The 13,928-nt window shown below is 42.3% G+C and overlaps 1 protein-coding gene across 1 annotated transcript in view; it reads right to left on the reverse strand.

Moving 5' to 3' along the window:
- AACS (acetoacetyl-CoA synthetase) overlaps nucleotides 1–13,078 on the reverse strand; it is a 43,511-nt gene extending 30,433 nt beyond the window's left edge. The window contains exons 1-4 of the mRNA XM_074606509.1: nucleotides 12,826–13,078; nucleotides 9,532–9,635; nucleotides 4,970–5,090; nucleotides 1,895–2,008 (exon numbers count right to left, since the gene is read on the reverse strand). Of these exons, the coding sequence (XP_074462610.1) occupies nucleotides 1,895–2,008; nucleotides 4,970–5,090; nucleotides 9,532–9,635; nucleotides 12,826–12,943 (457 nt within the window). The 5' untranslated portion in view covers nucleotides 12,944–13,078. The remainder of the gene's footprint in view (nucleotides 1–1,894; nucleotides 2,009–4,969; nucleotides 5,091–9,531; nucleotides 9,636–12,825) is intronic.
- Nucleotides 13,079–13,928: the final 850 nt, after the last annotated feature.

Here is a 13,928-nt window from a genome sequence, read left to right on the forward strand (position 1 = left end):
GTCCATCACTTTCCCACACCACATTGCATCATATTTTGGGATCTGAAACTGGTACAGAACAGCCCCTTTGCCACTTACGCATGACATCTAATCCTTCAGTTTAGCATAACCAGCAATACACATGGAAGAACCAATTTGAGCCCTGTTACAACTTTTTTACTTGCTTATAAAGCAATAAAGAATAGTGTATTAAATCCTCACAAGCAGTCTACAAAACAGAGCATTTCAATTTGTTTTGTACACATCAGGAGAAATTCCATTGCAAAAGTCAAAAGAGTGCATTCAGTGTGTTTCACAATGACAAACAACGTTTACAGAAAGCATTAAAAGGGGTCAAAAACCTGACTTTGATTGGTTTCATGATGTCCAAGTGTTCAGTTATATGCATAATTAGACATTGTTTTGCCAATATCTTTGGAGCAACTTTTTAAAATACACACAACCCACTTTTACCATTTGATGTGCACAGAAGACAGGTAATAAGAAACATTACACGAAGTTCTAAATACTCAGACTTTGTAGGCTGTAAGTTTTCCTGTTCATTAGTTTGGTTTTAGGCAAAGGCTGTTGCTGCTTAACAAGTTGTCAGGTATCAGTGTGACAGTGTTAGGACTGAAAATGGAGGCAAGATTAGAACATCTTAACTTTTTAACCTTTATTCAGACAAACCTTCCTGACTTTGCTGGATGGTTCATACCCAATTAAGGATTTAGCTCTAATTCTATGCAAAAAACAAGCCACCAGCTGTGTCAATTAAATGTTCAGTTACCAGTTCTATAGAATACTCATACCCTATGCATGAAATATGAACTCTTGAGCATATTTTACAACCCAGATCATATTTGTGGGTTTAATAAAAATAGTAATGCATACCCTTCTGTCTCTGAAGGCATGGGTTCAAGTTCTGGTTTGTAACATGCAAAAACAAGCCAAATAGTTTCATCACTTTGGGTTTGCATCATAAGAATTTACACATACTTAGGATAATGGCCAAGTATTGCTCAGAGAACATGTCATTCCAGTAGTAAGATGGATACACACATCAGTAGAACCACCAGGAAGGAGTCAAGGAGCTTCAAGGATATTGCAGTTTTGACTTGCACCACAATGACCAAGCTAAAGAGTGTACGTTACAGAGCACATAAGTACAGAAGCAGCTCAGCTGAAAGATCAAAACCAGCAATTTAGAAATAAATGGACCAAGGCCAGCAACTTCTTTCTATGCCTGGACTGTATACTGTAAAAGCTTTTCACAAGACAAAAAACCTGTTTATATAGAAAAATCCACATGACAGTCTTATGACAGGAAATACTACTCTAGAAATTTTTGTGAGTTATGACAGGATCACAGGGTTCTAACCACTAAGTTCTGCATCGGTATGACTTCAACAGTTACTGCTCACTACCACCATTCTGGAAGACATTACTCCCAAAAGCACTGGTGGCAGATGGTAGTACAAGTCCGTTCCCCAAGAACTGCAATTCACAGAGCACCACATTACCTGGAGCTGTAGGGTCAGTACTTGCCAGCTGGCACCAGAACAACCAGCCTGGGACCTTAATTTCCAAGACTGCTCCAATGTGAATCTGCCAGGCCTTGTGAGTCAAGGCTCAGCTAGATGCAAAGTCTCCATCACTTATGAAGCAGACCTTAGTGAAGCTATGAATGAGGTATTTTCCTTCCCCCTCCAGTGCTGGAGAGCTTGCAGGCTAATCCAGGCTCCTTCCCTCTAGAAGTCTATTTCATACAAATGTAAATATAGCAACAGAAGAGCCTTTTCTTTAGAATGTTTCTGTGAAATAGTATTTCATATTCATGTTTCTATAACTTTGACTACTCACTTGGATATTTCAAGAAAGTTTCACCTCTTGTCCTTTAAAAGAAGTTACTCACCCACAACTCTGTCTCCTACTTTAACTCCCATCTTCCTCATGGCTGCAGCATACAAAGCTACAGCTTGTCTCAGTTCTTCAAAAGTAACTTTCAAGATTTCTTCTTTGCCTTCCTCTGAGGAAAGAAGATTAAAACAACTAGTGAGAAATTATGCACTGCAACATAAGTGGAGTCTAGTACAAACAACTAATTCTGGAAGAAAAAAGAATATGAAGCAATTTTAGGAGAAAAGTTTCCACTAATAATTATGCTTTTTGCTTTTCAAGTTCCTCTTATGCTATACTAAGATTTACTTTTTAATGTGAATGAAGTATTAATCAGTAGTATTCATTCAGCAGGCACCAGCACATTTGTAAAGATGGGAACGCACATCTGCAAAAATGCAGACTATTCACTAGAGAAAGGTGTGTTCTCAAAGAGCATTCTGATAAATAGATAATTCACCAAGGCTACTTTCTTACATGGAAAGAACTACCTAATTTTCCCTTTTTGGTCAGTTTTCTCACTAGGTCTAGGAAGCAGAAGCAAGGTGCCAACTTTAAGTTTTATTACAGCAAGTCACTGTTGACTAGAAAATCATACATAGAGTTAACTAAGGTCTGAGTTCAGTATGCTTTTTAAACATCTGCATTTGCTAACATACCACAAAGCAAACAAACTAAACTGGACTCCATTCATCTCTGAAAAGATCTGCAGGGTGTTTTCATTTTTGTACCGAATGTCAGATGTTACATAAGCTGTTAATAAATCACTCGTGAAACAAAATGAACAAATCTAAATGTTATGAAAGGCAAAGTTTGTCATCTTAAATGTCCCTTCCTGTACTTCCTCAACATGACTCCTGCAAACCATTTGGCCTGTCCTGGTTCCAATATCCAGCACTTCGTATGAAAACACCTATGCCAAGCACGTCACAACAAAAATGTACTGCATGGCCTGGTACAGCAGGTCCTTGCAGAACAGCTACCAGCAGTTTGATTTTCTTCAGCAGGGAACAGTAGTTATACTCTTTTGCCTTCTTAAGACTTCTGCCCCAGTAAATTTAGACCTACATGGAGCAAAAGGGCAGGCTGTGATGGAAAATGACACAGAAAATGTAGCATGTAGTTCATCAGCTGAGCAGGGACTGCTAACAGATTCTGTGTTCCCATAGAACAACAGTAAACAGGAGTCTGATCTTGCTCCATGATTAAAGCCCCCAGGAGAAGGGAGTCACAAAAGATTCATAGTGGGAGCCAGTGACAAGTGAATATTCCTATGCTCTATTACACCCACATTACTCCCACAGAATCATCCCTAGTGAACTCATTAATCTAACCACAGGTTCCCTGAACACCACTCTGACCTGGCAGTGAGGGGTTAAAAAATACTCTGACTTAAGAGATCTTAAGAAGATTAAATACAGCAGAAGGTCATGAAGAGAAATGCAGGTGGAAGTCTGTTCACTGCAGAGAAGTGTATTCACTCCAGGACTGCTACAGCATTCAACTGGAAAGTAATTTTGCTCCTGTTGGTATCATCACCTGTTATTATGCAACACAAATCAGTGAGTCTCCAGTACACCCCATGACTTCCTAACAAGACCTACAGGGACAATGTAATCACATGTCAAACTAAATAATTAATGAAGTCAATAATAATTCCTTCAATAATTTGAACTGAAAGTATTTAACTCCACTTTTTCTCAAGTTGCATGTTTAGCTTTTAACATTAACAAATCAATCACATCAATTCTACCTACATCTAGAGTTGACTTACTAATCAGTGCTTGGCTTTCAGTTGTTGCACAAGATGTACTTTAACTACATTGATTTTTTTCTTCCTCCACTAAATAATACATAAGAAGCTTTTCTAATGATCTCAAAATTTGAAAGTGATGAGTTCATCACTTTGAAGCCAGTGTTCTGTTACAAGCCTCATTTCTATCAGACTTCACGAGACCAATTTTTACTACACCAAAACTGGGTCACAGATTTTCTCATTCTCTCTGAACTGGTAGTTGATTTTATATATATATGATCAGAGAGGTTTCTTTCAATACCTCTAAGCAGTAAAATGCAACTGGTAAGTATTTCTCCTTCAGCAGTAAGCTTACAGAAGACGATTCTACTGTCTCACATTGTTTTTAAACAGCCATCAGAACAACAGTAATACACACATGTAATTCAAAAAACTGATCTCCATGTGTCAGAAATCAGAAACTAAGACTTTTAGTATCTACATGACCAATCCATAGTTCTGCATAATTTTCTCTGCTAATAAGCTGTACGACTGCATTGTTTATTGTTAAGCTATTAAGAAGCATCACCACTTGGTCAGACTTAAGATAAGGATTAGGTCCAGCAAAAGGGAAGCTCAGAACACAACTCCCTAAGGAGTTCACACACCTGTGCAGAAGCTAATCCCATCTAACAGAGATTAAAATAATTTTTTTAAGTTGCCAAAGTTAGCAGATATAGGAATATTGTCTTAACATTACCATCCTCATTATGAATATACCCAGATTTTACTAGACTTAAACCTCCTCCAGTATAACAAAAAATTCAGACTGTGCATTAGTGTTCCAGAGAAGTGAAATTCCAAGTCTTCCATGCATGTAACTGTCCTTCCTTTCTGTATCACCAAAGCCAGAGCTATTCTTACCTATGCCCCGCATAGCCCTTAGTATTCCTAAAATAAAAGGCACAGGAAAAGGATAGGAAGAACAGTATCAAGCAACACTGCCAAAATACTTCCTGAAGGCAAGCACAGTGTTTATGACAAATGTGAAGTAATAGCATCACTCAATATTTGAGCTAAACACAGCACGATCTCCACTACCTTGATGCAGTTAAGCACATTCTAAGAAAATTTCAATTAGTTTGCCAAAGACTTTTTAGAGTTATCTACATTCCCAGAGCATGTTTTGCTGGTTTTTGCAGAGCTGTACCATAGATTCTGCAGAGTTACTGACTTTGTTTTCCTGTTTTCTCCTCACCCAAGCCAGTTCATTTCACAGCTTCATAAAAAGCAGAGCTGTTTTAAGGCCTAGTCCTGTGAACTATAAATAAATACAAGCCATTAATTCTTTCTTACTTGCTGCATACAGTGCAATCTTGTCATTGTCCTTGTGCTTCAGAAGATTTTCTGCGTAGTTCAGACGACTACCTTTAAACCATTCCGGGACATCTGCAATACTTTTGGATGTATCAATCACCTGAAAAAAAAAGTACATTCCTGGAAAACTAATATAATTTATTTTTCAGAGCATTGTACAGAAATCAGCTAATTAATTCCAAGCTCTTTATACACTCTATTAGGCAAGAATCATTTCTCCCTGCTTACAGATGGCAAACAGACATTAGATCCTGTAATTACAGGCCTGGAAAGATTAATTGTTTTTCAGCTGTCACAAGCAAAGACATCATTACAACAAGACTAAGAAAAAAGCTCCTTGCCAACAGTTTTACCGTGGGACCAGCCTTAAACACACAAGTGAAGCAAACCACTATGGCTACATCCAGACCACAAGATACGCACAAACCACCGCACACGCTGGGATTTTGCCTCTGGGAATGTCCTGAGCAGGGACTGAGCTACAGCATATTGCAGCTCTACCAGGCCATACACTCCAGCCTCCCTCGTAAATAAAACAATAAAAAACCAAAGCATAGGAAGGTGTAAGTACCCATTCTTCCCCAGCACGAGTCACAAGGTACAGAGACCAACATCAGGAACTTAGACAATGGTAATTCAAATTAACTCTAAGTAAGTGAATCGTATAGTCAAACATAACTAAGTTCAAGCTTTTTATTCCAATTCGCTATTTCTTAGGATTAAGTTTCAGTAAACATTTAAGTACACCACAGCTTCATTCAGAGTGCAGAAGTACTGATACTAACCTCTACAACTAACAAATATTGTATTACAAACTGTGAGAGCACCTATTTCTACCATCCTTGATTTGCTGTTTTCTAAAATAAGGTCCAACAACCCAATCAGGCCTTAAGTAATTCCTCATTTAGGACTAAGACATGCAAAGAATTGAAAAATGCAATGAAAAGTCAAAAATATGCTCAGCTGAAATAACTTGCCCCCATCTTGAACTAATTAATCCTCAAAGTAATAAATTACCCTTTGTAAGTCACAGTTAAGACCACACCTTTAACAAGTCATAGGTAAAGAGCCCCTTAGCATTAGCTACGAAGTTACATAAATTTCTTCCAAAATGACCCACTGTTTAGAGATTCAACTGCCCAGCAGCACACGTATTTTGTAACCTTTAAATTGAAACTATTTTATAGTTGTGTTTTTGAAAGCTTCAGTTCATACCCTCAGGTTCTCTCATGGACAGCACATGCATTACAGAAACAGCATTCTTTCAGACCAACTAAAAGGCTCTTCTGAAAGCCTGATAGAGCTCAAAATAGCTCCCATTCCAGAAAACCTAATATTTTTGTGATGTGAGATGCACAGTGTATGTATTAATGGAGGCAATCCTAAAATTAATTTTTATAAAACAAGTTAGAGCTCCTGCAGAAGTTCTCTATTATTTATTTCAAATGAATGTTCTAAAATGAGAACTCAAGTATATTTCTTTGCTGATAACAATTAGCTAGAACTGAGTTATAGCTTTCACAATTCATCAACTCAGGCTGCAGAGGTTTTTTTTATACCAACATTAATTACTGCAGTAATTAGAAGCCACTCTTAAAACTGACTCATTACCAACTTCCTTAGCTCAAAGAAAAGTGAGCAGAATATTTTCAACATTTTCTAGTACAAGATCTAATGTAACCTTATTTTTCCCTGAAGTGGAACACCCCTTCAAAGAGCTCCACCAGCACAAGGTGCTGGACTCACATACTTGATGCTCCATTATTTTCTACTCAGGCAACACCTATGCCTCCTAGTTAAGCCCAATCTCTCCAGTAGTGGTACTTTGTTACATGATCTCTCCCTTAGAGGCAAGCTCTCAGCAAGCAACAGAAACTCAAGGTCTGCTAATTTAGGGGAAGATCCCAGCTAGATCCCACTTCCAGCAAGTCTATAAAAATGCAGAGCTTTGCAACAAGCCTTTCACTTCATACAGTCCCAACAAACGCTCAGCAAGTCTACAGGAAAAGGAAAGAAGTGCAGCCTACAGTACTGCTGACTGCAGTCCTCATTAAATGAGTATGGCTTGACTCCATCTCACAGCAGCACAAAGGCATACAAGGCCAATTTGTGCCGTTTGGTGAACATGCCAAGTATCACCGGTACTCCCATGCCATCAGCTCCTGTTCTACAATTGCTCTTCACAGCAGCTCATCAGCAACCACTTCATAAGCCTCAGCAGCTACAAATAAGCATCACATTAGCAGTATCCTCTGTCCACACCTCTACTGCATTTCCCCTCCTTGAAGTGGTTTGCTAGTTGTGCTATAACCATGCATTATCATGTCCCAGAGCTCCTGCTTACCTTAAGCAGAGACTATACCTTTGAGAATGAATCTCACCATTACCATGAGACAGATAATCCTTGCCATATGTGCTACATGGGATGTTCTGTATGACCTGAAGAGCAAAACAGCATGCCTCATGAAAACCTACACAGCAGATACTATCAGAACACTCAACATAGCCTATCCACAGGAACAGCATCAGGTGCTTCTTGTAGCAAAAAGCAGCAAGTTTAGACTACATGTCTCATTTAGAGATCAACAGCTACTTGTAACTTGACATATCAATGCCAGTGCTGCCATGCCAGGATAGCTTTGTATACTGCACCTTTGTTCTTTTCAGAATTAACATGGATATCAATTGCTAGAGTGACATGAGCATGTCTACATCAAACACTTAAAACCTTTACTAAGTTCTACTAATTTACTTTTTTCTTAGGATGACCTGAAAGTAACAACTCTCTCACCAGCTGGGAACAAAGGAGTCAACTCTGGTTCATGAAAAGTTTTGTTTTCCTCAAAGCATAATGCTTACTTCCAACAAGCAGCTGGGGTCAAGTCATAAGACACTTCAAACTTTTCAGCTCTTTAGCTACCACAGAACAGCTCAGTTGCTGTGACATACAAGACCAATGGTAAGGACTAACAGCAAGTCAGCTTTGAGGCTCAGCAAAGCCTTGAAGCTGACACTACACTGAGGCACTGAGGGAAAGTCAGAGGCAAACAGCAATGTCCATGAAGAGCGAGTCATGTATCTTCTTCTGCAGTACTTGTCTATCAAATGATTCTGCCTCTCCTGTTAAGACCTTGCATGACAGCAAGACCATTGTAGAATAGGCATGCAGGGGGCTAGAAGCTCACTAGTAGTCTAGTTAAAGCCTTCCTAGACATCCCCATCTTCTTGCTTCTCATCCTCAGCAAACATCCATTTTTAGGCCACCATTGCCTGCTTCAGTTTCCCTTCCAGTTCAACAGCCATTGGTGGCATCTGGAGGGACAGATTTCCAGGAGTATCAGTCCTGTAAGGCCAGAGAACAAGTGTTACTGTCCAGCTTGCTCAGTACAGTTACAAGGGTACAAAAACAGCTATTCTGAACTGCTTGCTCAGGACAACTTACATTCATGTGGAACTTAGATAGCCTTGCTAGCAGCACAGAATATGTAGAGAAAATAGACAGTATCCAAATACAACCTGGCCAGATTTTGAACTACCACCTACAGAAAAAATAAAAGATTAAGTGTTTACAGTCTTCAAACTACCTACTTCAAAAAGCAGGCTAGTTCTTTACATTCTTGCCAAATTCACCCTTTGAAAGGGTGGGTCACATTAAGACACCTGAGCACGCAGTTCCACAGCAGGAAGACTTGATCTATCACAGCACGCAGTACAGAAATTTGTAAGACAGAAGAAACTTACCAGTTCCCTCTGCAGAACTGACAGTACTCTGGGTGTTCTTGGAACAGATGGCCTCCAGGGATTAAGAAACAAGTCCAGTCCTCTCTCTACTAAGTCCCAGGAAGTTTCCTACGCCATCAAGCTTTTGAAGTAATTAGTCCATCATCTGCCTCAGATGGCAAACTGCAGGGTGACGTTGATATCCTACACCAGGACTGTACAAGGGCTCCAGCTTTGCCCTCCATTTGCAAGAGCTTCGAAGTCACCTTTACCCCAAAGCAACACTGTGCTATGGTCTGGTATTCTACCTGTGATTGCATTCAACCACTACCATTCCCTCAGAGGTATTTCAAGCCTACATCTGATTGCAGAGACTTCCACAACTAGTTCTACAAAACTGGAGTGGAACAGGTGTGCTTATCAGATAAGCTGACTCAGGGAACGCAAGTATGAACTTGACTGCATGCCAGCATTTACAAAATCAGGAGGATATTCTACCAGCACAAACCTAAAGCAGAAGACAGTATATTAGCAGACTCCTCACAAGCAGCCAGGACTCCTAACATATGTGAGAGCACAGGACCACAAGGACATTACAGCAGAACTGTTTAGGATAATAGAACTTGAGGATTTCACTGTCCTAAAGCATACCAGCAACAGAACACCACTGTGCAACATACAAGGAAATTCAGGACTATGTACTTGACAGATTCTTCATATCCCTTGAAAAGGTTCCAGGAACAGGTCAAAAGATTGATTATAAAACTGGTTTATCTCCCCTTTGTGTTGCACTTAACTGTTTAAAGTAAATACTGACTTACCTCATCATACAGGCGAGAACATATGATGTTACTGTACTTCCAGAATTCTGCCCAGAAGTCTGAGTAGGATTCCACTGACCACTGGTATAAGTCATCATAGTTGGCTAGAAGTAATAGATATCTATTAGCATTGTGCAGAGAATTACAGGAATTTAGACAAACTACAATTAGGGATATACCAGATAAAGAAAATTTGTGGCTAAAACAATCAGGAAGATAAAACTGATCACATGGAGTAGATCACTTCTCTCTTCAAGGCAAGTGACTATGGCATCAACAGAAATAGTCTATTAGAACACCTGAACAGATGGCATCATCTCACCTGACTGTTCAAGCTATTTTCCACCACAGAGATAGGGACCTTTTCTAGTAACTCTGTGCAACATCTTCTCCCCATCAATGAAACTGAAGACTATACAGCAGGACAGAGTCCTGCTTGCTGACACTTCCACTCCGTATATCATCAACACAATGCTTTCACACAGCAAAAGATAAACAAGCCTTCCTGACAAAATACATTTGCTGTATGGTTCCAGTCTGGGACCAAAGACTTCCGAAAGCATGGTAACATGAAGATTAGATCCACTCATTATCCACCTGTAATATCAACAGCACTGTTACAAAGGAAGCATGCATTATTCCTCAGTAGATAAGACTGCAGCTTACCTTTTCATGCTAAAACAGCATGAAGTGAAACAAGATATTTACTAGCTAGATCTTAAAACTCATTTAAGAACACGGAAGTAAACATGGAAGTAAGACAGTTTAATTCTTACATGATTGTGAGACAGATGAAGTAATCTGAGGAATGCACACCAAAAAAACAATTCAAACAAAATACTGAAATTCAATGTGTAAAATAGTCTTAGGTATAACTAACTGAAACTGATTCCTCATCACCAGCTTAAAAGTGACATTCCCAAGTCACATCGATCCTGCCTGAAGCTGTGCCAACAGCCAAATTAAATATGAATATCTGCCACCGATGACAGTAGTAGCTTCCTGCTCTGCCAACTGTGTTTCCTATTTGATGCTTTCAACTAGACACCTGAAGTAATTTTCTCCAATTATCTTTGGTTTGGCATGCTGTCACCCATCTGATTGTTTGCAAAGTCATCTTTGCATCCCCTTCCTACAAGGAAGACCTCTTCCAGCTTTGTAAGAGAAAACACATTCAAAACCATCTCTACACTGTTACTCACACTTGATCACTACAGCTGTTTCCCCACCTAGTCTGTCCTTTCCACATCTTATTCCACGCAATCTTTTCCATCCATGGGATATTACCCTCTAGGTATTACTGACATAGTAGAGGCAAAGGCAAAGACTCCTCTCCATAACTCAACTTTTGCCTACATATTGCCCCAATCTCAGCCTCCTACATACACTTTTTAATACTCCGCTCAAGTTACTCTTCACTATTCTGTATATTGCACATCATCTGGTGTGGGGATAAGACTTTAACAAAGGAAAGCTCAAGCTTCCCTCTCCTCCAAAAACCAGTTGTACCGCATGCTCTTAATTATTTGATAAATGCAAAGAGCTACAAGTCACCACTAATTTGATTTCTTACAATATAAACAGTTTGTTCTATCTTGTCTTCACAGTTTGACCCCAAATGAGCTTTCACATGTAACTCCTTCAGGACCTGTTATTCCAGCAATTAAACATTGCATCTCTACTATTGTATCTTCAGGGTTGGACAGAACCATGCTGTTTAAAGGGTTTTATTGCCCTTAGCTCTCCTCAGTCAGTCCACATCTTGATGTTACATAAAGAATCCATTCTTAGTTGTTGAATAGCATGTAGACCAATGAACATTAGTTCAAATTTAATGGAAGCTGACAAAGGTTTCTATATATGCACAGGAATTCACTTTTAACTGGAGATAGCCACTTCAAAATGGGGTGAAAAGAGTTCTTGTTGTTACAGCCATAATCAAGGGCAGCACATCCAAAATTGCATTCAATATTGATCATGTGAGTACCAGTTATATGACATTTCTCCTCAGAAGTGAGCTAAAATCTGGTAGTAACTTGCTTCCTATATAGCAAGAAAGTTAAACCCTATAAATTTGTGTTCAAATGGAAAACCCCCATCAGTCAAATTAATGACCTGCCTCGCCTACATAGTAAGTTCCCAATCAAGATGCACAATTGTTTTCCAGACATGAACTGCTAGAAGCACTAGATACATTGCTACTACTCCAGAATATCTTTGCTTATACCACAGACATTTATATCAGACTGACAAACTTGCCAGGCCACTTGCCAAAACTACTCCCTCCATCCCCCAGACAAATGATTACAGAAAAGCTACACAAGCAACCTGGGCCCCAAATACTCACGGAGAACAGAGAGCATAAGACAAGCTAGTCAGAACTGGAGGGTTTGACCCCCACACACACTGAAGTCCACCTGGTTCATGATGTGAATGAGCCCACACAGCCGGCACCACTGACTCCTGACACCTGCGGTCAGCAGTCATTGAGAAACAGAATAATCTGGGATGAGAGACACCTCTGGAGGTCCAACCCCCTGCTCAAAGTAGGGCTAAATTCAAAGCTAAATCCAAACTCAAAGGACTGCACACCTATTCACAGCCATATAGGCATGAGCATGGTATTCTGAATGACCATGAAGTAGAGCTTGAAGTTCAAGAGCTTTGGCAGATGCACAGCAAAAGACCTTAGCTTCCACCACTGAACTAACTTATGCATCACCTTTTACTACCCAGCATACTTAAGAGTTACAAAGATATACTCTTCAAAATTAAAGATGAGATTACAAGCACAGCCTTTAACGTTGTTAAAGCACCGTGTTAAGGCTTACCTTAACCTCATAGCCACGATGGCAGTGATTTCTCCTTCCCACACCCCCTTAAAGCCCCAAGTCCCTTCAGCGCTGCTCTCCCCGGGAACCCCCGCAGGCCAGACCTCGGCCGCGGACAGGGGCGGTCAGGAGCACACAGCAGGTACCAACGCCGGCGCCGCCTGGGCTGACATCCAGCAGCAGCACCAATAACCGATAAGGCTGTTTGCATTTCCAGCAGCGCGTACCTTCACGTTACGCGAGATGCTGCACCAGAGGCCTCTGCATCAGGCAGAGCATCACGCCGGCAGCCCCGACCACTCCGTCCCCGCAGGCCACGGGGGGTGCCAGAGCACCCCGCGGGCACCTCTCTGGGATAGGGGCGGGCGGACGGACGCGGTAATGCCAGCCCCGGGGAAGCAGAGCCCCGCCAACCTCCAGCGCAGCCAGAGGGCCTCCCCGCCCGCCCCGGCGCGGCGCTCACCCAGGCGGAGCCCGCAGCTGCTGGATACGGCGGCGCGGAACCGGTCCATGTGGGTGTTGCGCTTCGAGTCGGGCTCCCACATCACCTGCGACTCCATGATCTCGGGCTCGCGGGACATAGCGGCGACAACGACAAACGATCGAGGCGAGCGGCCGTCACCCGCCTCCTGCGGCGCCTCAGCCCCGACTACGGGGCCCCTCCTCCGCGCGCAGCCCTTTAAGGTTCGCTGAGCCCTTCACCGTTGCCTCACCCCGTAACCTTCCGCCGGAGAGAAAAGAGTGCCGCCGAGAGGGCGGCCGGGGAGGGAGGGGCCGCCCCGCCCCGCCCCCGCCGGCCGCAGAGCGGGGGGAGTCATCCCCCGCCGCCCCCCTCGGGAGAACCGAGGGAATGAGGAATGAATGAATGAATGAACGAACGATGAATGGATGGAGGCCCGTCCCGGCGGGGTCTCCCCTCAGGGACCCCCTGCCAAGCGACCCGCGGGGCAGCCCCCCCTCAGCCCCCTGGTCTCCGCCCTGACGGGAGCCCCGCGGCGGCCGCGGCCTCCGCCACAGCCCGGCTGCCCCGGGTATACGCCTCTGTGGGGCTCTCGGCACCGCGGGTTAAAACCGGCGAGCTTCGTTTAATTTCAAAGCGGGAGGGCTTTCTCCGGCTGGCAATCGCCATGTCGCGACAGGCGGGTTTAGGCGAGGCGCGGGGGCCATGAGGTACTCCATAGCAAGGCACGAGTCCCCGTGTGTGCACGCTGCTTATGTAAGTGGTACTCTCAAGGTCACCATTTCCCTTCTAATTCATAGAGGCGTCAGAAAAATACGGATTCGATGGTAAATTGTACAGGTGTGCAGTGTAAATATGAAAGTAAAATGTATGATGTGAGGGTTAGAGCCCCTCTGCTGTGAGGACGGGCTGAGAGAGCTGGGGGGGTTCAGCCTGGAGAAGAGAAGGCTCCGGGGAGACCTTAGAGACCCTTCCAGTCCCTAAAGGGGCTCCAGGAGAGATGGGGAGGGATGTTTATCAGGGAGTGGAGCCGTAGGACAAGAGGGAACAGCTTTAAACTGAAAGAGGGGAGATTTAGATTAGATATCGGGAAGAAATTCTTGGCT

Source organism: Larus michahellis, chromosome 13 (assembly GCF_964199755.1).
Source record: "Larus michahellis chromosome 13, bLarMic1.1, whole genome shotgun sequence".
Taxonomy (NCBI): Eukaryota; Metazoa; Chordata; class Aves; order Charadriiformes; family Laridae; genus Larus; species Larus michahellis.